Here is a 26,489-nt window from a genome sequence, read left to right as displayed (position 1 = left end):
TCTTCCAGTTTTAGTACGTGGTACAAAGGAACAAGTGATTAAGCAGTACCTTTCAGCCCTTTGCTGGCCTGTACATGTCCAAGTATTGTTTTATAACAACCTTGAGCGGTTCTTTCTTCTTATCGTGGGGTTTTATTTTTGAGAGTACAGATTTGCACTTCCAGGGTGCAAGTTTATACAAATATGAAAAAAAATCAATCCATGGTTATCTGCTACGTGTTTAAATGAAGGCTTTTCTTCTAAATATTTAGAGAGTTTTGGGTTGTATGTACTCACTTTATCTTATCCATACATCATGAGTGTTTGCAGAGCAAAGTTTCACATGTAACTACATGAACACTAACATGTAATCACATGTGTTTTTCACGTTTTCCAATACACGTGATGTGACATATGTGATATGACATATAAACCAGGGTAAGAGGGAAGATCCTCATACCCCGGCCTCTTGATCACTGCAAACACAGGGCCTCAGCCATGCGTCCCCTGACGGCCCTCGGCCTTCTCCTCTCCTATGCAGTGTATCCTAGCAAGTCCACTGTAGTCCTAGAAAATGATACATGGATGGGCTCAAGCTATAGGATCGGTTTTCGAGATGCACAATCAAGGTACCATAGTGACCCCCAATACCTTTGACTACTATCATTGTCATAGCTTCAGCCAGTTTATTATTGAAGCTACAATGAAGCCTAATCCCACAGACGGTCCTATGTGGTCTCTTAACCTGCAGCTTCTTTGGATGCATATTTCAGGAAAGATAAAATGCATTACTTTTATTTGCGTAAACATCAGTAAGTTTCCAGAAGAGTGGATGTAGGCTGTTAGTTATACAGAATATATGCTGTTACTGTGTGCCACAAGTGTTTATCAGAAGCATGCTCATCTTCTGTACTCCTCAATTGAGTGAAAATATCACTAAATGCCAACATCCAAACTGATCTTCATATAAAATACCTTCATCTTGCAGGTCGTTTTGATTACCTTGCAGGTGCTACACTCTGCAGGAGGGCACCTTTAGATACTAGATACTGTAGACACACTTTCAGAGAGTACACCACAAGATAAGGGGCATATTATATACCCTTTTCATCTCCAAGGTGTGAACTACTTTGTCTCAGTGCTGCCCTTCTTGTCTGCACAGCAAGGACTTATGGGAGAGGGGCCCGTATGCAGTATCAGTCATTAAACAAACCGGACCATTAGTTCTAACGTTCTTTTATGAAAGCAACGCAGGTGCAGATTACGTCATCATTAAGGGGAACCCCCCCCATGGAAAACCCAGGAAAACCCCATCAAAAAATTGGAACTGCGCATGCCTACCACTCATTAACAGCAGTAAACCTGGCGAGCGGTAACAGTGTGACTGAGAGATGATAAAGAAAAACATTTTTTAGCTGAAGACATGGAGATTATATTTCAAGAATAAACATGGACGAACAGCTGTTATCCGTGAGTCTACTTTACTCCAACAGCACACTCTAGTGGTAATCTAATGTATGTAACTAGTCCTCAAGGAGCAATCTATTTTGTATGTTTTGTCTGTTGATTATAAATTGATAATCTTTTTGGTTAGTATTGAGCCTCCATATACAAACAGGGAGGAGGCTCTATGAAAAATCATGGCTTATTGCTTATCAAATTATAAAGGATGCTTATCAAACTCATATGTCTTGACTATAGCCATAAAAAACAGCCAGTACCTCTGTGTTTGAATTAAATTGACCCAAACTGAAATAATGTTACTGTGTGAAGACATCTGGAAGAACTGGGAAACCTAACATGTGGCAAAAAGATGTATGTAAAAGTCTTTATTTGTCACAAAACAGAACATTTACTTTTACAAAACACAACACACGTTTTAAATTACCATAAATGATGGTATCAAATAAAAATGCAAAATATTTCATAAGGAAGACAAAAAAGGGTCATTAAACCCAACATGAAATAGCACAATAATACAAACAAACAAAAAAACCCTCTGCATATTATTAACAACGTGTTCTGTATCTAAGCTAGCTCATGATTGTCAGTGGAAAAGCAATGTCCAACACAAACTCACAATGTTAAAAAAAAAAAAAAATCATACAAATGCATGTTGTGATATCATGTCAAGGCTTTCATACAAAGTGTACATTGAGGGACATCTTCAGCTTGAATCTTTTTCTTCCATGTTTATGGTCAGTCTTGTTTTAGAGATCACTGAGTGACTAGTTACAATTTTTAATGAATTGCATTGAAATGGTTAAAAAAATCTTATTCTGAAACAAATGTAACAGCTTACAACAACAGTACGTACTCGAAATGTATGCTAGTTTTAACTGCATGAAAAACCTGTGACAAATCCCAGACAGGACTCGCTAATAAACACTGTTTACTCAGGACATGATATCATTCTCCACACGGCTGGTCTCAAACTGTCACTAATCAGGGGTTGAAGATGAACACGCAGCATTAGTCAAATTACAGGAATAGCTCCCAAGCTGTGGGATGTGGAGAAGTATCTCAGGGGGTCACATACATGGTTTAAAAAAGATCTTAACTGAAAAGGATTATTTTTTGATGAGACATGATAATTTTGTTTTCAATTTCCATCAAGTTAATTTGTCAATTCTTCTCTCACTAAGCCCTTCCAAAACTTTGGTTTTCACCAAACAGTCTGAGTGTTAAAAAATAAATAAACCTTGATAAATCCACATGTTGAAGGGTTGACGGCAAATGGAAACATTAGCATATGTGGTTAACAGCTCTTGCCGATCTAGAATCAAGCTAATCCTAACTCATAACCATGAGGTTATTTGGGTTGTTGTACAAGAAGGCCTTACAATTAATCAAACCAGCACTGGTGGTTTGGATACTTTTTATTACAGAACTGCATCTTTTTTGTATCAACTGGCCATAAAGTAGACTTTATGCTAGGGACATGGGGCAACATTAGCCTGAGATGAGACATGAAAAACAGATTTTAAGCTTTAAATTTTACGCTACCAACTTAACAGCCACCATGTGATGTCGTTAGACAGCATTTAACAGTTTTAATCAAAACATGTAAGCTACAGAAAATCCTTTAAAGAGTGGTACTTAGTTAGCGTTTATTAGCTTGTCAGCTAACTTTGGTAGGTAAATAAAACCTGCTAACATTTGCAAACGGACCCAAATTCTAATCTTTTTGAAACATGAAGCTTGTGGAATGATTGCTGATTTAAATACTGCTAAGGGGATACACTGCTCTCACCGTGTTATCACTGTAAACTGAATCAAATGTGAGAACATTTTTCAGGTGTAGCAACTGTAGCTTGGATGGTGATTTGTAAAATGATGAGCTGTTCTGTTTTAAGTGCTGAAGCAGTTTGTTCCACCGACTCTTTCTCTGATATGACAAAGTAGCTGTAGTGAAAAAACAGTCTGTGAACCCTGTGCCAACATGTTTAGAGGCTGGAGTACTAATGTCTTCAAATTCAAAATGCTGTAAAAGTTGAGTCAGGCTTTAAGTGAGAATAATAGGCATATCTCAGTGAAATATGACCTTCGAAAGAAATTCGACAGGAACCTTTAAGTCCATGTTGTGTTTATAATACGTGGATATCTTGCTCCTTTGTTTACTACTATTTTCCCTCTTATTTGAAGTTATTCAGGGGGTGATCTTTCACTTTAATTTGAGAAGACCTTTAGAGAAATATGAGAAATGTGGAGAGTAGAGAGCTGCTGAGGACATGCAACCAGGGGTTCCTAAGAGTCTGACCAGCAACTGCTGCAATGAGGAGTGGAGCTTCGAAGCATGCTTAAAAACTGCTTGGCAACACAGCGTCCCTATTTTTGCTTTAAGTTAATACATTTTCTTTTCAGTAAGTGTTCTGGTGTCAGGAGAAAGGTGCAAAGTTTTTTTTTAATTATAACAAAATAAGTGTGGGAACAGCATGTTAAAAACTAACTCCTTAACAGTAACATTAAACTAATTTAAACAAAAAATAAATAACCTTTTCTCTGTGTGAGACATGGTAACATTTTTGCAATGTATCAAATTTAGCACCATAGTAACCTGCAAGGATACAAAACACAGATGTGGATTTAAAATATCCACAGCCTCTAAAAGAAATGATATTCCAGCTGCTTCAAATCCCCTTAGCACTGGATATAACTTTCAACAAGCTTGACAAAACCTGTGAATTATAGCATAACTAGCATGGAGTCTGTGCAGATATAAAACAGGAATGTCACTGTAGAGTGTAAACAGAGGAGAGGAGGAGAGCTGGGAGGAGATTTTTAAACAAACATCAGTCAAAACCATTTAGGCTCCCTCTCTGTGGAGCTTACACAACTTTAATAAAATCCCTCCAACTCAAACTCAAATGAGTTTCAATGGTTAAAAGATTCATGTTTGGTTTATGTTGGTGTGTTTTCATTAGCATATGCTCTACACAGTATCGGCCATTAAAAATGTTGCTTTGGCGTTTTGCCATCAGCTGAGTGGTGAGGTAGAGAAATGACTGAATGGCAGGTCCGGTGTTTGGTGACTTACGGTGGAGAGTGCATGTTGAAGCCGTTTGCATCAATAGCTTTGCTCAGCTGTACAAGAGGTTGAACATCTCTGTGCTTTGCACAGGAAACTGCCCTGAGCCCTGCTAATGCACTGGAGTGTGTGTGAATGAGTGTGTGTTTCTGTGTGTATTTGCTACTATCCAAGACAAAGTTCCTGCCAATGTGTAGGTATGTCAAACAGTTGGTGTGTAGGTAGAAATGTGTGATATATCGTTTGTATGTGTGTGTGGAATGTCTGAGGATTATGCTTCTCCGTACGCTGAGGCTTTGTCTTTTAGCATGTCCAGACACAAGTGACAACTCCAGCTCCCTGTGGAAACAAAGAAGGACACAGAGAGGGTTAAAATCTTTGTTCTCCTTGTTCTTTTCTTCCATATTTGGCCTTTCCTTATATGCTCTCAAACATTCAGGTGTAGGATTAAAGCTATGAGAGTACTACCTTCTGGAGGTTGGGTCATTGGAGGCTTGAGGCAGTACATGTGGTATCCTCTGTCACAGTCATCACAGAACAACAGCTGGTCCTACGTTGGAAGAAAAAGCATTTTTATTACAAAATTTATTTACAATATTTGTAGAAAGCTGAAGATTTCTAGAAGATGCAAATATATTACAAAACAACTACTTAGTATTCTAGGAATTCAGTTGTAAAATGAAGTCAAAAGAGAAAAAGATGTAAATTTATTTGAATAGTGATGAATTAACAAGACTTAGATTAAAATCTTTTATGAGAAAGAAGTCTTGATTAGAGGCTATGATTTATCGCCATGTGAAATACCACATGGTGGGATTCTAGTGCAGCAGTCAGGTGTCAGAACAAAGAAAGGGAAGACAGATCATCCAGTAAAGTCTCCAGTGAACAGCTGAGGATGGACAACAGTTTGCTGAAGTGATAAAGGCTGCCTTTTGGACTTGTCCTCTGAATGGATTTAGTTTCCAACATGGCCTTTTCAAAATCCTAATTCCTGTTACAAAGTTCTCTGATGATCTTCTTATAAAATCTACTCTGAAGTACAGCTTCACGAGATATTCCACTTTCTTCATTTAATTTAATGCAAGCAGAAAGTCTCGCTTCTAAAATTCTCCTTCAAAATTTCAAGCAGACAAAAACCTAAAATTACAAGTCCTTGTAAATTTGTAACAATCTTCTTGTAATATTGCAACTTTAATCACATAAGTTTTTAACCTTTTAATGAAAAATTACAACTTTATTATTGTAAACCTACAGCTTTAATCTCAAAATCTTTTTTTATAAATTATTTTGGCCCTCATTTTCCATCTTAAATAATACATCTTTCTTATAAAATCGGGGCCTTTCTTTTTAAGAGTTGTGACTTTATAGCTGTAAATTAATATCTAAGTATCAGAATTTGTGATTGTGTAAAAAAGGTTTTCCACACATTGTGACGTCTGTGAGCGTGGACATGCATTTGGCAGGCGTCAAAATACTTTGCAGCAGTTGAAATATGTCACATGTGTGTGAAACATTTTCATGACTTCAGCCAGAGTAACAACAACATGGTGATTTTACAAAGTCTGAGTTAGAGACTCAGGAATTTACAAACATAACTTAAGCGTATTTCTGTCAAATTTTTAAATCGTAAGCTTTGGAAGGCCATCTTATGTGCAAAAAATGGTGTTACATTGTGTTAAAAAATGTCAAATACTATCTAGAGTTACATGCCATGTAATTAATTAATTCTGACTTATGTCTCTTGTTGGTACTAGCAAAAAATTGTCTTCACACAAAAAAGAACCTGGATGACATGCAATTATGACAAAAGGGTTTTTATGACTGTATGTGTGTATGTGCACCTGGAAATCTAGTTTTTTCCTCCTAATAGTAACAATTGCTGACTTTACCCTCAAAATATTACCCTTCCTCTTTCTCCTTCTCTGCTGTCTTCTGAGTATTATTATGAATTACATCATATGTATATCCTTTGTCGAAGTAGTATTTTATCACTATCCTCTCATTTTCAATTCTTTCTTTCTGAGTTCAAACTTGTGCTTGGACATGGAAACAGAAAATCATTCTGCACTGCAAGCATCTGTCCAGTCAGTAAAAAGATGAGTTGTCTCTGTCTTTTTAATCTGTAGGGTAACCAAGCATCAAACCTGGATGTCACACAATATTATACAAGACTTCTTTGTCTTCATACAGTGGCATATGTGGTTGTATTCTTACGTCGTTCTCGGAGGTGCCACACAGACTGCAGGATTTGCACTCTATGCACTGCCACTGGTACGTCCTCACTGCCTGCATCATGTTGTCAGTAAACTGCAGACACGTGGGGTGACCTGGGTGTGACAGAGAAGAGCACACAGTTAATTTGTGAATCTGCGTTTTCATTTGGAGTGCAGTCGAACAAAAACTGGCTAATATACAGAAACTCTGTTCTTTTGTTTCAGTGTTTCTTTCAGAAGATATTATTTTAAGTGGTTTGAAATTTCCTCTGGTCCCGTCTCATTATAAACGTCTCACAGCTACTGCCAATGTCTTTATCTGCCTCCTAAAATCCGCACAGTGCTCTCATGCACACACTTGTCTTTATCACCTTGACATCGGTGAGGTATCAATGAGGCAACTAAAGACATTGCCAGTAGCTGTGGCTAATTAGCTTTTAGCTCGGGCTGTATCTCTCTCCCATTTAGCTTTTTTCTGCTCTTCTGTCCTTTTTCTGTCTGACAGTTAGGCTCCAGTGTCTACCATCACTACAAAATTAGTCACAGAAATCCTTTCTAGTTTTATCTCTTCTCACTTCTATACTTTGCCAGCCGACATGGTGTTGTCATAGAGACCTAGATGTGCCGTAAATCAATCCAGTCCTGCTCGACCCGCTCAGGAAGCTAAGAAGCAATTTAAAATAACCTGTAACCCGGAATACTGGCGCTGATAATCTTGTTGTAAAGCATGGATTACGATCAGGGATATATCTAGAAGGGAGCTTTGTTTAAGATCACTTTCAAACTCTATACAGCCCCTTTAAATCCCCTGAGGCTGATGTTTAAAACATTCACACAACATCCATCAGCCTGACGTGAGAAAACAAAGCAGGCACGCTAATTTAACGCAAAAATATTTGATCTAATACTTTGTGCTAAGTGTAGCTAACTGTGAAGCTAATGTGTACTTTTCTTGCTAAGATTTTGAAATAACAGTCATGGTATTCCTTTGTAACGCCCTCAATTTAGTAGTTAGGATTAAAAGACAAGTTAACCACTGATGTAGACAAAGAACCTGGAGCCTGGATTAAAAGCTTCCATGTTGGGGATACTCAAGACTCACCAGAGCGTCCACAGTCGGAGCAGGACACCAGTTCTTCAGCCTGGCCCGTCTTTCTGTTTGAATCCTGGTCACCCAGACAGAAGTCACAGTAGTCGTTGGGGATGATCACACCGTCTGGACCTTTCTGAGCTGTCAACATGAAGAGGTAGATGCAAAAAAAGAAGAGCTTTCAGTTATCGTCTGATTTCCCGAGAGCCTGTTGTGAAACATTGTGTAGTTCTATGTAATTAAATGACATCCAGCATCTTACGCTTGTGGTTGTCTGAGTAGCGTGGAGGAGACGGAGCCATCTCTGTCTCCTTCTCCTCCTCACCCTCTTCCTCTGCCAGGTGGGTGTGGGTGTAGTGGTAGCTCAGGCCTGGCCGGTTCTTGTAGCGCTTTCCGCAGACTAAAAATAAAACATCACAGGTTAATTAAAGGAGTGTAAAATCTTGTGAAATAAGCAGAGGATGAGCTATTATAAGTGAGGCAGAGTCTTATAAAATCAACTGCCTGTGCTAGAAAAAGCAAATTTTACAGATTGTATGAAAAAACTTTATTATATTATGATATCATTCATTTTTGATTCTAAAATGAGAAGAAAACATTAGAAACTATCCTCTCTAACAATCCAAAGTTGCATATTTCTGACTGTGCTTTTAAGTAAAATCTTCTGCTGTTTTCACAGTTTAAGGTTTATGATGTCTGCTGTGAGAAACATACTCATACATACATACATATGGCTCAAAAACAGTTTTTAGTTACGTTAAAATGTACAAAAAAAATGTTTAAACATCAGACAGGACAGACGTCTACCAAACAGGGACACACATTTAAGAAGCTCCCTACAGCTGCTTCTAGAAACAGCTTGAAAGGTGTTTTTTGATGCTGCCTTTGCTGCTCTGTGAAGCCATAAAGTCAACAGTCTAAAATACAAAGACAGGATTGGTTTGGAGACATGTTGTACACTAATTATAGGGACACTAGGCTCTACAGTCTACTACTGCAGAAGCTCTTGGGGTTTTTCACTATCACACTAGAGCTGTAGCCATCATAGAAGTCTCTTTTTGCTGTTAAGTTCTGCTGCTTTTCTTTATACAACCAAATCTGCAGCCATTCCTCTCTAACCAGATTAGCATATTTTACCACAAAGCTTCTCCATGTCCTTATAGACTTGCTGCCAATCCAACCACATGGCTAAAATGGATCCATGTGAAAATTTCAAGAAATTCCACCCACTGTAAACACTTCTACAATGGCTACATCTGTGGATCACATCACTGCTAGTTAGGCCTTTAGAAACATGCATCATCCAGTGCAACAACAGCTGCCATTCGAGCATTACTTGATGCATGCCTTGCAATGAGCAAGCATGAGGGCACATAGCGTAGCGTTAGTGTCATGCAATGTTTGCAGTGAACTCAAGAACAGATGCCTGGACTAGCAGGAAGCGCTTAAATCAGCAGAAATCTCTGGAAGTTTAGCAATCAGTCAGCCATTCCCACACCAGATGCCCATGAGCAAGAAGGCCGATCATTAAGACAGTTCACGGAGCCGCAAGAAAGACAAGATGGCGACAGTTTCAGATACCTTCTTCAGCCTTTTTTGAGTTATGCTTTTGTTTGTATCTATCTGGAACAGAGAAGACACAAAAGCAAATAATAAAGGAAAGACAGAACAAGACACAAAATGAGGATGAGATTAATCTGTTTGAGCGAGGCTATCTCCGTACACATCCCCATGCCTGAGGGATTCTGCCCAAGTACGCCAGTGGCATGCTAGTCAGGTCTGGATAAACAGCAGACCCCTTCTTCATGCTGCAGAGGACTGCTCTCAGAAACAGGAGGAGAGGAACCATCATTGAGGGATAAATAAGTTTAACTGCTCTGCTGGATTTTTCTCAGTTCTCTAACCATATGATCTAAACTTTGGAGCAGGCAGGTAGAGAAAAACATCCTAAAATGACATCATGAAGGGGTTAACTCAGGTCAAAAGTAGCTCTACAAACAGCATGAATCTGGAGTACGGTAGAATAACATGTAAAACAGAAGCTTGAGACAGAAGTCACATAGTTTACAAAGAATAGGACAGTTTTTTTCTCTTACTGTCACAGACGTAGGGTTTGTCCTGATCGTCCGTGTTTACAGGTTCTGTCCTTCTGCGACTGGATCCTCTGTTCTGAAACAGAGACAAGACACATCTGATAGTTTAAACCTCTGCTGTTTGAATAATTTAGCTCAAGTCTGGAGTAATGGTGACTTATCCACAGATTCTTATACATGTTGAAGATTATCAATTAGGAATACTCTAAAGATAAAGTTAATTGTGAACACAAAACTTACTCCACAAAAACACCCAAGAGTTAGCATTTGTTTTGTGTTGCTGTTGTGACAGCTCTCTTCTTGTACTTTTTTCACCCCTTTTTTGTCATCTTTGTATTTGGAGTGGATCATCACTTTGTATGGTTCATTTGGTGGTCATGGACACTGAACTGGTTATGTCCTCAGTGATATATTTTTCTTCTTTCTACTTTTTCTTCTGTGTTTGTCTGGAGATCCTACGTGTAACCATGGCCACATTGCTTACATATGAAATCAGCTGTTAGCAGCCTGTAGCATGTCAATGCTAACTGGTGCAAGGCCTGATGTTTCCCCACAAGGTGAGGAGAAGGAGGTGAGGACGACGTGCTGGTTCTCAGGTGTGAGCTAAGAAATGACAACATGGACCTGTCTTTCCATCCATCGTTACTGGGAACATAAGATCTATCTCCAATAAGATGGACGAGCTAGCTATGCTAACCCAGCAATAGAAGGAATACCAGAGGGCAGGGTAGCATCATGCTATTCACAGACATGGCTAACGGAGCTAACATCAGACACCAGCGCCACATTGGAAGAACTTCACCTGCTGTGAGCAGACAGGATCCAGGAGACAGAGACTGAACAGACTGCTGAAGAAGCTCAGTCCTGGACCCTGTGGAGGTGGAGGCTGGCTGACTGGACAATGATGGACAAGCTGTCATCATCTATTTTCTTATGGACCTTTTTGCACTTTCTATACACTTTCTTACTTTTGTTTTCTTGATTGCTGCTGTGACTCCTGAATTTCCCCTCGGGATAAATAAAGTATTTTCTTTTCTATTCTATTCTATTCTGCTGCTCAAATCATAAAGAGATGTTGCAAGAAGTTGTTAGTTGTCCCCTGATTTAATTTTTCATTGTCTACCATATGTTACACTCTCTTCACTCCATAATTAGAAACACTTTGATGCTCACTTTGCCTCTGTTTCTGCTCTTTCTCTTCGGAGTATCCAGCTCAAAGTCTTCGTCATCCTGGAAACCGTCTCCATTTTCCTCTGCCTCCAGAACTCTCTGTAGAATGGAAATACAGAAGAAGAAAGCGGGTGTGAAAGGGGACAAAGGAGGAGACATCAGCTGTGTTCACTTATTCACAAAACTCTCACTCTCACTAAAACTATCTCCAAATTTCTAGAGAGGACTGCATGTGTGAACACACACACCACACCAACAGTTTTTCAGCTGTAGAAAAAATCCACACTAAGTGAGTTAGTGGGGGTAATAATGTTTATCAAGTTACTGATGCAAAACCAAACTGCAGTATGTTATGAATGAAAACACGTGTAGTTGAAGAAGGAGAATGACTCAAGACGAGCAGCGGAAATATCTGCACATTCAACTGTTTGCATGTCACAAAGATAAAGATGAAAAGTCCGCCACCACAGTGACAAAGAAAAGACACTGGTGAACTCTTTGATCAATCCTCTCAGTGTCAATCTTTCAACTAAATCCCTAGACCTTTCCTGCATCCCTCAAATCTTTACACCTTCAGGCCTCCCCAGGAATGAACGGTACTGTACATTTTACACCCAAAATAAATCACCTGAATCTCCAGCAACGTCTCCTCTTCTTTAGCGATGTTGCTTTTTTTCTCCAACGGGTTGTCCCCCCTCAGGAGGGCCTCCAGAGCTGTGGCCTCGCCTGCCGGGACCTCACGTTTGGGGGCCAGTTCAGCTTCTAATGAAGTGAAGAAGAAAAAAAAATAAGAAAAAGGGAAAAAGCATTGGAGCCAACAGGTTTGAGCACACTTTATGTCCCTACTTCCTCAAATTAGCTTGGAGTTTTGGTGTAGTGGGGCAACTTCAGCGGGAGATTGAATGCATCTCTTTGAACGTGGACATGGTGTGAATGATCACTCTGTGCAAGGAGGAACGGCATGGCACCAGAAAACAAAAGTACCAATCTCAAATAAAAAAACAACCTTAGTCTCTGGCTTTGACTCCATCCCTCTCCCCCTCCCTTTTTTCATTTCCGTGGAGATGAACTTGCCGCAGCTCTGACTCTGCTCACATATTTGAACTCTAACACCAGGATGAAAACAAAATGAAAGCAGGGATGTGATAAGAAAGGCAGGAAGGGAGCAGAGGTATTGTTATTACCTCTGTGTCTCCTTTTCTTTTGTATCCCTCACCTTTATCTCTAAACCTGCCATTGCCAACACCCCCACCCCCAATAACGGGTGTATTATGTCTCCTCTGTTCCCTGATAACCCCCTCCTATTTCACATCTCCGTTTTTCTTTGCCTGAACCGTCCTCTTCCCCCTTCATGACCTATTTACCTCTCTCTTAATTGTTGAGGGTGATGGACATAGAGGAGAGAACATGGAGCTGTATCTTCTGATCATTTGATCAAAAAGTGACAAAACCCTCCAGCAGCTCAAACCTCAAACATACTGACAGACAAGCTCACGGTCATCTGCACCAATACTCAAGGGTTTGGAGTAGTGGGTATTTTAGAGACAGAGGACTCTAAAGGAGAATGCTACTGAGTTGCATTTTGGGAGGTAGGGATGCACCAATATGAACATTTTGGCTGATACTGATATTGATATTGCTGTTATGGTCGATAACCTATATTACAGATATAAATATTTGTAAAAAAAAAAAAAAAAAAAAAAAGAACAATCTTGACACAGATGATGTGTTGAGGTAGTTCAGAGGGAGAGAGCGGCTTAATCGTGAGAAAAGATGATAGGAGTCATGGAGAGGGCCAACGGATGTAGCATCCGAGATGAACATGATGAAAAAAGTACATTTTGTCTGTGTTTTGGATCAAAAAAAAGAGGGAGACATAAAAGAAGAGAGTCCACTGCAATATGCTCTTTAAGTTTATTTTTTTACCTGCTTTGATTTGGTGGAATTTTAAAGGATCATGTTGTGCTGTCTCTTCTGAAAAAAGGATATCTGTTCTGAGCCGCTGCCAGTAAAAGACACATTGTTGGAGGACACAGTCCCCCAAATATTAACACTGTATTTACATCTTTGTACAACTCATGATTAGTGATGTACCTATAAAACTTTTCAGGTTCTGATCCAATCTGGTCCAATACCAGTGTTAAATAATAACCTACATGCCCTACTGTGGGATAAGACTGGTAATGTTTTGGGTAAAAGGCAAAAAATGAGTAAATGGAATTACTGAAGTTAATATTTATTTAAAGTATGATATAGTTAAATGTTAACCATCAAAATAATTCTTTAGAATGTGCACAAGTTCTTTTCAAATGTAAACTTTCATACCCTGTTGACTGGTAATGCAGCAAAAAACAAAGCAAGTGCATCAGAGGCAGCATTTAAATCAACTAGCATAGAGCGCTGGTAAAACAAAACAAAACAAAACAAAAGAGCTGTTTGGCTGGATCGGCACCATGGATCTCTTCCCACCGATACCAACTGAGCCTTGAGGGGTATTGATACACTGTTAACCGATATCGACCAGTACCAGTGCATCCCTGCCCATGTTACTTAAAACAAGGATTTCTACAAACTACATCAAAATGGCAGCTAAGGCTTGTTCGACTTATAGCTGAGCTGCAATGCAAAAAAGCAGAAAATGCAGAAAACAGAGAATTCACTTCTAGTTTGAAACTGTGTCGGTGTACCCCTGCGACACAGCCCCTGTGTGTCTTTACTCACAGAGACAAACCTCTGTGCTCAGGAAGTATTAAATAAACATAAAGCATTTCCAAGAGCACTGAAATGGGAGCACTCACATTCCTCCACTGTGTTATGATAGATATCTGGGCCAAACTGCAGAGCTAAACCCCGAAAACAAACTTCTTCTCTTTCACTCTCAGCTACAAAGCCTCTTCTACTTCTCTCACCATATTGCTACTTTTCCTTGAGTGCTTAGGTTGGTCGGGTTTTTGCCGCTTTGGGGAGTTTCCTCTTTTTTCTTCTCCTTAAAATGACTCTGTCCTCTCCTTAAAGCTCAACTATTGCTGGTAGAAATCTCTGGAGTATTAAATTACAACTGAAAGACAGTGAGAGGGAAACAATAGTGTGGCAAAGGCGAAACAAAGACCTGCCTTTATTTCTCCCCCTTATCAGGTTCCTGGGACATTCCTTTTGCTGAAATCCCCTAAATCACACACACACACATACATGCATGCATGGATGCACACACACTCACGCACACAGAAAAAAAAACACACTTCCACATCATAAGACTCACTTACATTCTAATGCCTCATGGACAAATGATTATAGAGGCCCAGTCAGGGTGCTTCTGTGCTGCAATGGAGAGTCATGTGTGGGGGTGTTTGTGCGTTTTTCATGTGTGTGCATGTGAGTGTGTGTGTGTGTGTGTATACTGCCAGGGAACAGTGAGAGGAGGCATTGATTTGGGGAAGAGAATGAACCTGGAGACCTGGCGAGAGAGACAGGCTAACCAGAGCCAGATGGTCAGATAGGGAACATTAAGGCCACTGAGCACGCCTTAAGCTCTGCAGACACAAGGCACCAACGTATATGTGCACGCAGATGAAGGACAAGGGAGCAAAAATTGATTGGGTGCACCAGTAGAAGCATACTTTATTGTATAACAATGGGTCGATACTGCAGTGTTCATGGTACCCCTCTGCATATCAATGCTGCTTATGTGTGTATGTATACGTGTGTTTGCATTACCTAGTCGAAGCTCACACAGGCGGAGCTGTGGATCCAGGGGAGGGTGGAGTCGCCTCTTCTTCCTCCAGCAACGAGCAGGGTATGTATACATCTGTCCCGCTGCCTGGCCTGTACACACACACACAAACACACACACACACACACACACAGACACACACATATTGGTATATATGGACGTACACACATGCAGAGAAAGAGGCACTCAGGGAGAATTTTAACAACCACTGGCAGGCTTACAATTTGAACAAAACTTGCATTGAGACCTCAACCCCACACACGTACACACAGGCTCACACACATCCACACACACACAGAGGACTGGTCTTGTTTTCTGGACACTTAATATGTCCCAAATTCAGTGCTCAGGCTGATGCTTTAAGTATTCACAGAAATCCAGCTCGACGTTGAAATCTGAGAAACTGCCGTTTCAACTGTGTTTGGGCTCCTGGTTACATGGTTGTGTGGTTTTATCTTTTGAATGCCAAATGTTGAATATTTTTTGTGCTGTCACTGTTTCAACAAATATCTCCTTGAGTGTGGTTTTAATACGGTGGTCACCTCCTTCTACCTTATTGTATTCCTCAGCTCAAGAGACCAAGAAGGAGGACAAGACACTTTTGTCTACTCTCAGCATGAGCACAGAGAAAATCAGGAGCAGGAGGGGAAGGGGGATAAACCTAGAATAAATGCATATAATGTGAGTTAGGACTGCCACAAAGTATAGGGTGTGGCCTCAAGGGCTTTGCATACACGATGGAGCGCAGGCTATTTGCGTCCGTCACTCGGTTAAAAGCAGATTGTTCCCTTTGGCTGTTCAAGCAACCCAGATGTGCATAAAGCATCCTGGCTGCCTGTCTAAGGACAATCCAGCATTTTTATTGGTTTGTGTTTTATGGTAGGAGGGTATCTTTAAAGCCATTTTTCCTTTTCAAACATATGCCTGCATATTCTTGTTAATGCGTAAGGAGTTTGGGACCTCTCCCCTTGGAGACTTGAGACCCTTTTTTAAAAAAAGAAAAAGTCTTACAGACTCAGCAAACAACTTCCTGTAAAGTTACTGCTTGTCTGTTTTAGACTTAAAGAGTATGAGACTTAAGTATGAGTTAGAAATTGATATTTAAAGGTTAAAATTTGCAGACATACTTGTGAAAGCAATTTTCTGCTTTCATACCTACAAAAATAATACACCAGATATACAAAAAAGTGATCAGTAAACTGTCACTACATGTCACACATTGAGTCTAAGTAGGCAGAGTTTTCAGACATGGTGAGGAGATAGATAGTGCTGCAGTGCTGCAAAGGTGAGGGCACTGAAAGAGGTCTTTTATTAGGTCAGATGTTGTGTCCCACCTGGCTGGCGCTGACGTTTTTCCATCCAGATGTAGCAGTTGTTTTGTGCCACACCAGTCTGTGAGTCCAGGAAGGGCATACGCACGCTGCGCTCTGCACAGAGACGGGCATTGTAGCTGCGACAGTGTTCGATCGCCTCCTTGTAGAACTGGTCACCCAGCCTGAGCACAGACAGAGAACATAGCAGGTCAACACATGATGCAAAACTATCAAAAGCAATCAGACGTGATTCATCAGAGGGTACGCGTTGAGCTTAGTATAGCAGTTCACTTTTACAACCACTGGACCATTTAGCGCCTCGAGTGAAATAAAAAAGACCTCTTTGCAGAACTGGAGTAACATTACCGCCTGTTTCTGCCATTGATCCAAGCTATTTGCAGCATGCTGCTTCGATTTCTGCTTTTCTGCGAGCTGAGTCATTCCTGCTGTTAAGAATTTTTCAGATTGTTAGTGGCATAACATGTGCATGGCGGCTGATGATTTGGTAAGGTCTGCAAATCAAGAATGAGCGGGCCTCTTCAGTCCTGGTTGAAGTTAGCCTAATATCATGCAGAAGACGGCTCCCCACAGTTTGGCTCAGTCTGATTTTAGATATTTGGTTTTAAGGATGCAGCTTGAAGACAGCTGAGCTAAAAAGGAGCCTCTTTAATGACGGAGCACAGTGAGGCTTGATCAAGTACTCACACAGTCAGGTGTAAAGGTGAGAGCTTGCAGGTGATAGCATTAAAAATTAACAAGAATAAATCAAGATAGACTTTGACAAAAAAAAAAAAATCAGTGCTTGTTATTCTTCCTCTTATTAACACTGAAATCCAGACAGGAAGATGTGGAAAAGATAGTTTCTGGTAGGTCTGATCTTTTGCCAGCAGAAACACATAGCCCGAGCTTCAGAGAAAACAGATTTGACAAGAAAAATGTCTCTAAGCACAAATTACTGTCAGGCTCCTTTAATGAAATAAGACAACCTTAAAGTAGAATCAGCTGGGGGTTTAATCTCCTACGTATGATTTCCAGATATTCTCTTCTGTAAAGCCGACATATGTGATCACATGGGAGTTCAAATGTTTCCAAAAGGAGAAAGAGGATTTCTTGTTCTCTGGTGTTTCACTGATCTGTCGTCTTGTCTGTGAGATGGGCTGAGCAGCACTGGGTGCTCTCCACACAGATATGTAAAGAATGCCAAAGCTGGACAAAGACCAGTGCTGGTTTCACTGAAGCTCACAGAGATGTGCAGTGTTTGGAGGTGAAGGGTGCAGGGAGGTGGGGTGGGTGTGAAAGGGGGTGAGCAGAAAAGGGTGAGAGGTTGTGAGTTGAAAGGGGGACTTGGCCAGGTAAACGGTATAGAGAAGAAGAAAATAATTAGAAATGAAAATATGACTTAGAAGAGAGCAGCATGTGAACAGAGATGAGAGGTAAACTAGATATTTGATGCTTTTGAAATCTAGATGTTTAAACCATGATCACTCAAAACTAATAGCTAAAAGAAATTAAAAACATTGTTCTACAATATAAAATAAGGATAACACGCTATGCTAAAATGCTAAACAGAACAAATATAACTGATACTCTGCCCTCTACAGCAGGAGTTCCCAAACTTATCAGCACATCTCCAAAAGTAGTGGTGCCAGAGAGCAGTGACCACCTGCTGTGAGAATACACTAACAGGCCAATCCCAAAAATGACATAAACGAAACACCCAAGATACCTCATTTAGATGGTTAGTAGACAAGGAAATGTTTCCAAAATTAATCTGCTAACACTGACACTCTCATACCCCTTAACTTAGTCTTTGCTGAGACAAAGAAATGTGGAACACTAATCAAAAAATTCTGTTTGCATGGTTTAATCAAGCGGCAACCTCTGGTCTAAGAATACGAGACAATGTGGAAGTGCTAAAATCTGCTGTTCCTCAAGTGTTCGCTTGAGGCTGGACCTGGAGGTACCGGGAGTCACATACACACCAAGCCAAAAAAAGACATTTTCAAAGCAGAAATTAACCTATTTACAGCCTGGTTCAAAAAAAGTCTCCTGCCTAAATCACTAATTTTACTATCAGCACACACTGCACAGGGGGTGAATTTTTTTCTAACTAAGCCGTTCAGAGGATATAAAGATCACAAGCTCCCCCAATCAGAGGCACAGCTCAGGTCATGTGACCGACAGGCGCCCTATAGCTGTACACGAAGCCCTGGGTACTACCAATATGGCCGCTATAGCTGATGTGCTTCATTTTCCGTTTAAGAAACAGACAGGTGACGTCGGGGAGACTACTTCCATGTTTTATACAGTCTATGGGTTTGATAGAAATTTTAACTTTCTTCTTAGTTTCTATCTTAGTTTAAATGAATACAGGTGTTGACTTTGGCACAGAGTAAGACTGGCTAGTTGATGTGTATGGGTGACTAGCAGTGTAAAATGCACTTTGAGAGGTCAGAAAGACCAGAAAAGCTCTTCATGGTTAACACTCAGTTTTTACATTAACGTAAAAACAATACTGTATGGTAAGGGTAGTTTCCTCTTGCTAAACTCACATTTTTAAGTTCTTCTTATTTATACAACTCTGTCTAAACAATAATTCAGTATCTTACATCTTCTCTGTGGATGCCCCTGTGAGGACTATTCAGTTAGTGTTGATTTTACAGACTTCTGTGATCAAAGTGTACCTCTTTCCTCTTTGCTGTTTCTGTTGCTGTCTTGTTCATGTAAAAAAATTGACTTGTTTTCCCAGTATTGGAAAATGTAAACATGGACAGTTTCTGTGACATGCAGATGACATTCCAGCTGTAGTTTAAAAAATAAATGAACTATATAAGAAATAGTGAGTTTTGTGCTAATTCCCTGGTTTTCCTTTGAAGCTTATAAATATGAAGCAGTATTAAACTTCAGTTTGTTTCTAGGGATGCACGATATTGGATTTTTGCCGATACCCGATATGCCGATATATCGGAACCCCTTTTGGCCGATACCGATACCGATAATCACAAGTTTGTTTGTTATTTTCACTGTAAAGAAAGCTAAGTCTATCCTGTACTGGAATTTATATGTTACTCTTATTGTGACGGTCTTATTTGTTTAAGAAACACACATAAAACAAGACAAAAACATTTGATTTTACCATAAATAAGAAATGTATTATTTTTTCAAACTCAAGATATTCAGTATTGAAATACAGAAAAATAATTTATTTAGATGACATGAACTTTAAATGTACAATGCATTTTTAAACATAACCAAGTAGCATTTGATTATTTTAGAGCTACTGTAACAACCTGGTGACAGACACAGAGCTCTACAATGCAAATAAATGAAGTGCTACATTTTATTTAAGGAGCTTATTTTTCAGATGGAAAATAATAATAATGCTAACTGAATAGCACATTATCGGCTGTGCATATCGGCAGAAATTTTCATATCTGCCGATACCGATAAGCGTGTTTTTAAGCTTTTATCTGCCGATACCGATATTGTGCCGATAATATCGTGCATCCCTATTTGTTTCATAGCTAATGAGAAACTCCATGACACTAAAAACAGTGGTGCATAAAAGAAACACTGATAAGCAGCTAAGAATGCACCCAAATGCCCAGTACAGTACACTGTCTGGACTTAAACCCAGACACTGGCTCAGGTTTGAGTCAGAAGACCTGTGCAGATGAGGAACACAGCTGGTATGTTTTTTTTTACAGTGTGACAAACCAGCGGTCACAGTGATCGGGTAGAAATCCAGATCTCCAGAAGAGACTTCCTGTCACATAACTCACATTTCCAGAAACAAACATGTGTCTCTGCTCTCACTATGAACTGAGGCTTGTGTGTGCGTGTATGTGTGTGTGTGTGTGTGCGTGTGTGTGTGTGTGTGTGAACCTAGAGGCATTTCTCTGCATCTGTCTTCCCCACTTTTCCTCCTCCTCTTCCTCCCTCTGTCATCCCATAATTCCTGCATTTTTTTTTTTTTACTTTTCCAGCAACAAAGTGTCTGCGGCCTCATAACCTGTTACATAAGCAAATGTGGCTGCTGTGCATTCATTTGAGAGGCGTGTTTGGTTAAGTGAAAGTAAAGAATGTGTGTGCGTGTGTGTTTGTATGGTTGCAAGACCATCTGTCTGTTTGTTGCGTGTCCTGAAACCCCCCCCCCAGATCCACCCATCAGAGATTGCACTGTGCTCCTTTTTGTACCCGTTAGATGCATGTATGACTGATCCTTGTGATGGGGCTTATGTAAGTGGAGTATTTTGCATGTTGGGAAAAACATTCCTCTTGGTCAACAGCTTCCTGGATACTGATGGAATCTGTATTGTTGTGTGCGTACTTGTTTGTCGTTGCTGCGATTGCTCCCATACCAGCACAAACAAGCTTTGTGGGCGATGGTTGGTCTTATCAAAGTACAGAGGCAAGGATTGTGCTCTGCAGCCATGATAAGGTTGATGTTTCCAGGTAAAAGCACACAGAGACTGAGCTTATCTGTACGATAAATATTCAGAAGTTGACTTAATCTCCAGCCAAGGGGAAGATGATGCTCGATTAATCAGATGTTCTCAGTAGTTTCATGCTAATGTTTTCTCAATATTGAAACCAGACATTTATTTTTTTCTGTTCTTTTCTCCTCCTCTTAGCTTCATATCCACTGTGCTGTAGACAATCAGTGAACAAATTAATCACTGTTATAGTTTTTTCAACATTCATATTCATTCTGCACAATTTCCTTCCTGTTCAAACTGCCTCTGAAGCAGTCTACCACTGGACATTTCCTTTACCAACTAAGTAAGGATATCATTTTATTTCTCAACCAACCAAGCCGAAAACTATCTGAAGAAAAATAATATAACTGCATAATTTCTGATTGTTTATTCTAGCATTTACATTACATTTCAAAAGTATATATGAACAGTAATTCAAGTGTCTTCACCCTTTGTTGCAATGGAAGCAGATGCTAGCATCTTAAAGATCAAAACACTATCAGGCCATCGAGTTTGCTTTGTTGTCTTTCCAGCATGACATGAATTCAGTGAAAATCAGATCTTGAAAAGTCTGTATGAAATTCTGCTGGATATTCTATAACTGCAACTATTTCAATTTTTTCATTTTGCGGAGAAAAAAATCCTGGAGCACACACTTCAACTTCTCCTAATGATGTGCGTGCTTCTTTGCTTGGCTGAATGTAAGCACCTACAACCCAAGCCCTACACACAAAATTCTACACACAACACAAAAAATGAAAGGATAATAAATTCATTATTAATTTAAAAAAAAACAAAGAAATCAAATGTACATACAGATCCACAGCCTTTCCTCAATACTTTGTTGATGCACCTTTGGCAGCAGTTAAAGCCACAAGTCTTTTTGAGTATGTTGCCACAAGCTTGGCACAGCCATTTTCAGATCTCTCTAGAAATGTTCGATCAGATTTAAGTCTAGGCTCTTGCTGGGCCACTCAAGGCCATCCACTCCTTTGATATCTTAGCTATGTGCTTAGGGCCGTTCGCCTGCTGAAAGATGAATCTTTGCCCTAGTCAGAGGCCTAAAGTCTAGAAAGCTAAACAAACATCCCCACAGCATGATGCTGCCACCACCATGCTTCACTGCAGAGGTGATATTGACCAGGGAATGAGCAGTGCCTGGTTTCTTCCAAACATGACGCCTGGCATTCACTTCAAAGAGTTCAACTTTGTCTCATCAGACCAGAGAATTTTCTTTCTCGTGGTGTGAGAGTCCTCAAACTCCAGGTGGGCTGCCATGTGGCTTTTACCAAGAAGTGGCTTCTGTCTGGTCACTCTACCATACAGGCCTGATTGGTGGACTGCTGCAGAGATGGTTGTCCTTCTGGCAGGTTTTCCTCTCTCCACAGAGGACCACTGGAGCTCTGACAGAGTGACCACCACCCTGACTGAGGCCCTTCTCCCCTGGTCACTCAGTTTAGACGAACGGCCAGCTCCAAAAGAGTCCCGGTGGTTCTGAACTTCCATTTAAAGATGATGTAGGCCACTGTGCTCAATTGGGACTTTCAAAGCTGCAGAATTTTATCTGTACCCTTCCCTGGATTTGTGCCTTACGACAATCCTGTCTTGGAGGTCTACAGGAAGTACCTTTGACTACATGCTTGGTTTTTGCTCTGACATGCACTGTCACCTGTGGGACCTCATATTGGCAGGTGTGTGCCTTTCCAAATCATGCCCAAACAACTGAATTTACCACAGGTGGACTCCAATCAAGCGGTAGGACCATCTCAAGGATGATCAGTGGAAACAGGATGTACCTGAGCTCAATTTTGAGCTTTGTGGCAAAGGCTGGGAATACTTATGTACATGTGATTTCTATGTTTTTAATTTTTGATCATTTTTGTCATTGAGGGTTGTTATATTTGCATTTTTGAGGACAAAAATAGTTTAGTTCTGTTACAACAAAATGTGGGAAAAGTGAAGCACTGTGAACACTTTCTGGATGCACTGTGTGTCCGTCAACAGGCAAATATATATGGATCAGATCTTCAAGGAACACATCAGTGCACCCCTCGGGTTTGAACAAACAATATAATAACATACCGTAAGTACTTTTTTTTCTTTTGACTAATTATACTCAAGGCTCTTTGGACCAGGTTTGACTTTGAGCCCAGCTCCCTCTAAGTACTGTGTTTTGCTGGTCCTGTGCAATGTAATTCAATCATGGTGTATTGCACGCTCTTTGAAATGGGTTTTTGGAACTCAGTAGTTCCAACTCTAAACCAAACAGCTAGTGATATCCTGTAACAACTGCATGCCTTTCAGTTCAGAAAGAAGAATCTAGAAACATCTTAAAAGGTGGGCAGCTGGTGCAGGGCAGTGCAACAGCATACAGGCGACTGACAGGCAGTTTTGTGGCACTTTGTAGAAGGATGATGAACCAGGGAGAGGAAATAGACAAAGAGGAGGAGCCAAGGAGGCAGAATGGGAGGGAAGAGGAGGGGTCCAATATGTCCCGGGGCACACGTGTTCCCTTTCAAACCCTGTCACACTCATTTTCTCTCAAACGTGCGGATGTACATAACGCACGAGCGCACTCACACACACACGCACACACACACACACGCACACACACACACACACACGCACAAACAGACATACAAAGGGAATGAAAGGGAAAGGTGCAGAGAGCAGGCACGGGGGGAGTAAGGGGAGAGGTAGGGGGAAACCCTGATTCAGATGCTGCCGTTGTTCTACTCAAAAAGGGGAGGAGGAGGATGGTGAGGTGAAGGAGAGGAAGCAGGAGACGTGGGCAGAACGATAACTCACATTTACTCAGCATGGATTGTGGAGAAAAGCAGAGAAAATGTGTCTCTTTGGGAAAAGAAGCTATTTTATGTATGAGGTATAACACGCAGCTGTATCCCATCACCCCCCACTCTCCTTTCAGAAATCACACACTTAGACACAAAAAGAGGGAAACATGTGCCAGCTCCATGAACAGAACAGGAAAGAAAGAGGGGAAATCACAGGATTGATCACTGCACTTAGATTTCATTCTGAAAGAAAAAAAATGTCCCTGGCCATTTAATTCCACATGCCTGGAAACCATTCCCTGACAGTCCCACTCCTGGCTTAGACAAAGGCCGGAGTTCACCCCTGTACTGAGGGTGTAGTATGAATGTATGCAGTAAATGCAGCCAGACAGACAACCCCCCACCACCCCTCAGCTCCGAAAAACCTCCATCACTCACTCACGCCGCCTCTCACGCAAATTTGGGGGAAGGGCGAACAGCTACACAACCGCCTACACATGCATTATACACATATACATTGACCCCCACGGCACAAACAAACCATCCCCTTCTCTGATACATTTCCCCACATTTTAGCCTTTAAGTCCTTGTGCAAACACAGACCATCCACTCTCCACCTGAGCTCTTTGTGCATCAACCTAATAAGAAAGAAGGTACTCATAATGTGGAAAAAACACACCTCTGCATATGAATTATTTGTTCATTTGAATACCTCACATGTCAGCTCATCAGAGCTGAAGGCCTCCAAGGCTTAAATCACAAAGAAGCCTTTTTAGAAATAAGAGTTTGAATAAATCATGTAAATAGGCATGGCAAAACATGACTGAATGAGTCCAGAGCACCAGACATATTTACTGCTGGCTGATTGTAATTCATCTTTCAGGGCAGAGACCTAGCAGGGGAGCTAGTAAGATTATAACCAGGCCTGTATTGACTGCATATGATTTATCTGCCACATCCTGGGGGACATACTCAATATTTCACATAGGCTCTAGCGCTTATGTCCATTCTGGAAGGTGGTGTCTCACTGGAAACCCACACATACACACTTTGTTTCCATTTCACAGATATTAAATGGAGTGGGGGTTGATTTAGGGCAGTCTGATTAAATCCCACCATATATGAAGGGCAGATGGGGTCCTCCCTCCTCTGCCCCAGCATCTTCTCTTTACACACCTCTCCCTCTTTCAACAGATGGACCCAGGAGAGTACTAGGATGCCCCTAATCTGCTACTCTACATGCAAAACTGCAGACACAAAAAACACACACATACTGTATACCTACGTTCTCCACATTCTAATCTGTTTTAATGGAATACAGCAGCTCAAAGCAGCTTTTTAAAGTACGTGACAGGCATACAGCTAGATATTTTTGATTGTAAACAAAGAACTCACTGACATCACAGATCCTTTCCCCGCCTCTAAAGATTTGTGTTTGGGCTATGTAAAAAGCATCAAGAAGATATAAAGTTAGTGACTGATGTTAAGTGACAGCTCTATGGAAATAAAAACACTATTTCAAAATGGTCTAGTGTGACACAAAAACATCCAAAATGCTGGATCAAACTTATTTCCCTCCTATTTAGACATACTCTGACAAACGAAAAGATTATGCCACTTGCACTACAGATTCTGTCACTACTGTCTGTACAAATACCACATGACCTGTGGTAAACATCTGCTGTCAGCCAGCAATAAGACAAGCATGCATTCACACACAGTTACAGCAAAAAAGACCGACAGGATAGTTTAGAATGCAAAGTGTTGGTCAATCATAATCAAAAAGAATAGCTTTGTCTGTTTTTATGTTCTTTTATGATTGTATTCGTGATGTCTGACTGTTTTCTCATAGCAAACGTGATGTTTTCTGACGGTTGATGTCTCCGAAAAGCAGAAATTGTTAATGTTCTGGTATCAAGAGCAGACAGTGGCAACGCTACAATGCGGGCAACCTTATAGTGCATGCACGAAATATACTTTACAGCGAGTAAATGGCTATACTAATGTGCTATGTTTTGAACAGATGCATTTTGTTGTTGCAGCTTTCAGCACAAGTCGCGCACTGGGTGCGAGTCGCCCTCTCAAAGTGCGCTTTGTGATAAAAAAATTGCATTGAATTATCTATGCAAAGTCTCCCGTTTGCACCGACAAAAGAGACCGGCATGCAAACTTCTGTCAACCGTGCTTTTAACGCCGATAACGTGGACGGAGGCAACTTCTACAAGAAAGTAAAACCAAGTGAATGAGGGTTAACAACAGAAGTATGGATGCGGATATTTACGCGCGGGTTGGAGATGATCCCCTGCAGATTGTGCATGGGTGCATGCTTTCGTATTATACAACGCATAAAGCAACGGTACCTGCAAAAAACACACACGGAGACTGACCAAGTAAATGGTTTAAGAGTTAATTTTAAGATTACAATAAAAACATGCGTTTAACCCCATATACATCCTGGACGCGATCATCACAAGCAATCAAACAATGAAAATTTGAATACATTTCTCTGCAGTTTACTTACGATTTTAGAGGATTATGAATGACAGTCGCCATTTTCCTGCTGGACTGTAACGTAATATTCCAAATCTCGGTGTAGTTTGGGACCCTTATGAAAAAAACACAACAGCCAATGCGGTCGTGGGCACTGTGATCTCTACCAATACAGCACAAGCATCAAGACAGGGGGCGTGGCTTGAGAGAAATCTGTCAAAATCAATGTCCATGTGTATAGAATTGCAATACTTAGTCGGAATAAAATGTATTTGTCTTTATGGATGTACATAGAGATTTATATTCCACTAGGCTTTTTGTAAAAAATTCATTTGCTTCGGTTAATTAGTTTTATTAGAAGTTTGCAGAACGAAAAAAAATGATTTATTGGGAAAGACTTAGACGATAACGAAAAGCTCAAAGAGTTTTAGCCGCGCATTTTAAATTTTTAATCGTCCCTCTATGTACTAAGAGCAAATGAATTGCTAACGAATCCGCATAATATAGTCTTTATGTCTGTTTTTTTTTTCTATGGCTTAGCAGACTACTATAATGATTCTGATGCGTGGCTGAAACGCTCACAAAAAACAACCAATCAATGCGCAAGACG

At 40.5% G+C, this 26,489-nt stretch overlaps 1 protein-coding gene across 2 annotated transcripts; it reads right to left on the bottom strand.

Moving 5' to 3' along the window:
• Positions 1-1,873: 1,873 nt before the first annotated feature.
• Positions 1,874-25,982, bottom strand: dpf3 (double PHD fingers 3). Of its 2 annotated transcripts, XM_074685761.1 has the most exons (12): positions 25,911-25,982; positions 16,138-16,298; positions 14,788-14,895; positions 11,702-11,835; positions 11,077-11,172; positions 9,907-9,979; positions 9,392-9,433; positions 8,073-8,210; positions 7,823-7,951; positions 6,722-6,834; positions 4,976-5,057; positions 1,874-4,846 (listed from the first exon to the last, which is right to left on the bottom strand). In XM_074685761.1, exons 1-12 carry the CDS (start codon positions 25,940-25,942, stop codon positions 4,779-4,781), a joined length of 1,176 nt encoding a protein of 391 aa, XP_074541862.1. In that variant the 5' UTR covers positions 25,943-25,982; the 3' UTR covers positions 1,874-4,778. The 2 variants fall into 2 exon arrangements, with proteins under 2 accessions (XP_074541862.1, XP_074541863.1); XM_074685762.1 differs by lacking the exon at positions 9,392-9,433.
• Between the last annotated feature and the right edge of the window lie 507 nt (positions 25,983-26,489).

Source organism: Halichoeres trimaculatus, unplaced genomic scaffold (assembly GCF_033239565.1).
Source record: "Halichoeres trimaculatus isolate MK-OKI-2021-1 unplaced genomic scaffold, fHalTri1.1 fHalTri1_scaffold_13, whole genome shotgun sequence".
NCBI classification, from domain to species: Eukaryota; Metazoa; Chordata; class Actinopteri; order Labriformes; family Labridae; genus Halichoeres; species Halichoeres trimaculatus.
Note: the sequence above shows the minus strand (reverse complement) of the source record. Positions and strands in the feature narration are given on the sequence as shown.

Excerpts from the sequence above, each read along its gene's own strand:
- dpf3 (XM_074685761.1), bottom strand. The coding sequence starts at position 25,942 with ATGGCGACTGTCATTCATAATCCTCTAAAATC. Across the intron at positions 11,173-11,701 it reads AGACGTTGCTGGAGATTCAG|AGAGTTCTGGAGGCAGAGGA; the intron begins GTGATTTATTTT and ends TCCATTCTACAG. Across the intron at positions 7,952-8,072 it reads CTACTCAGACAACCACAAGC|CTCAGAAAGGTCCAGACGGT; the intron begins GTAAGATGCTGG and ends TCATGTTGACAG.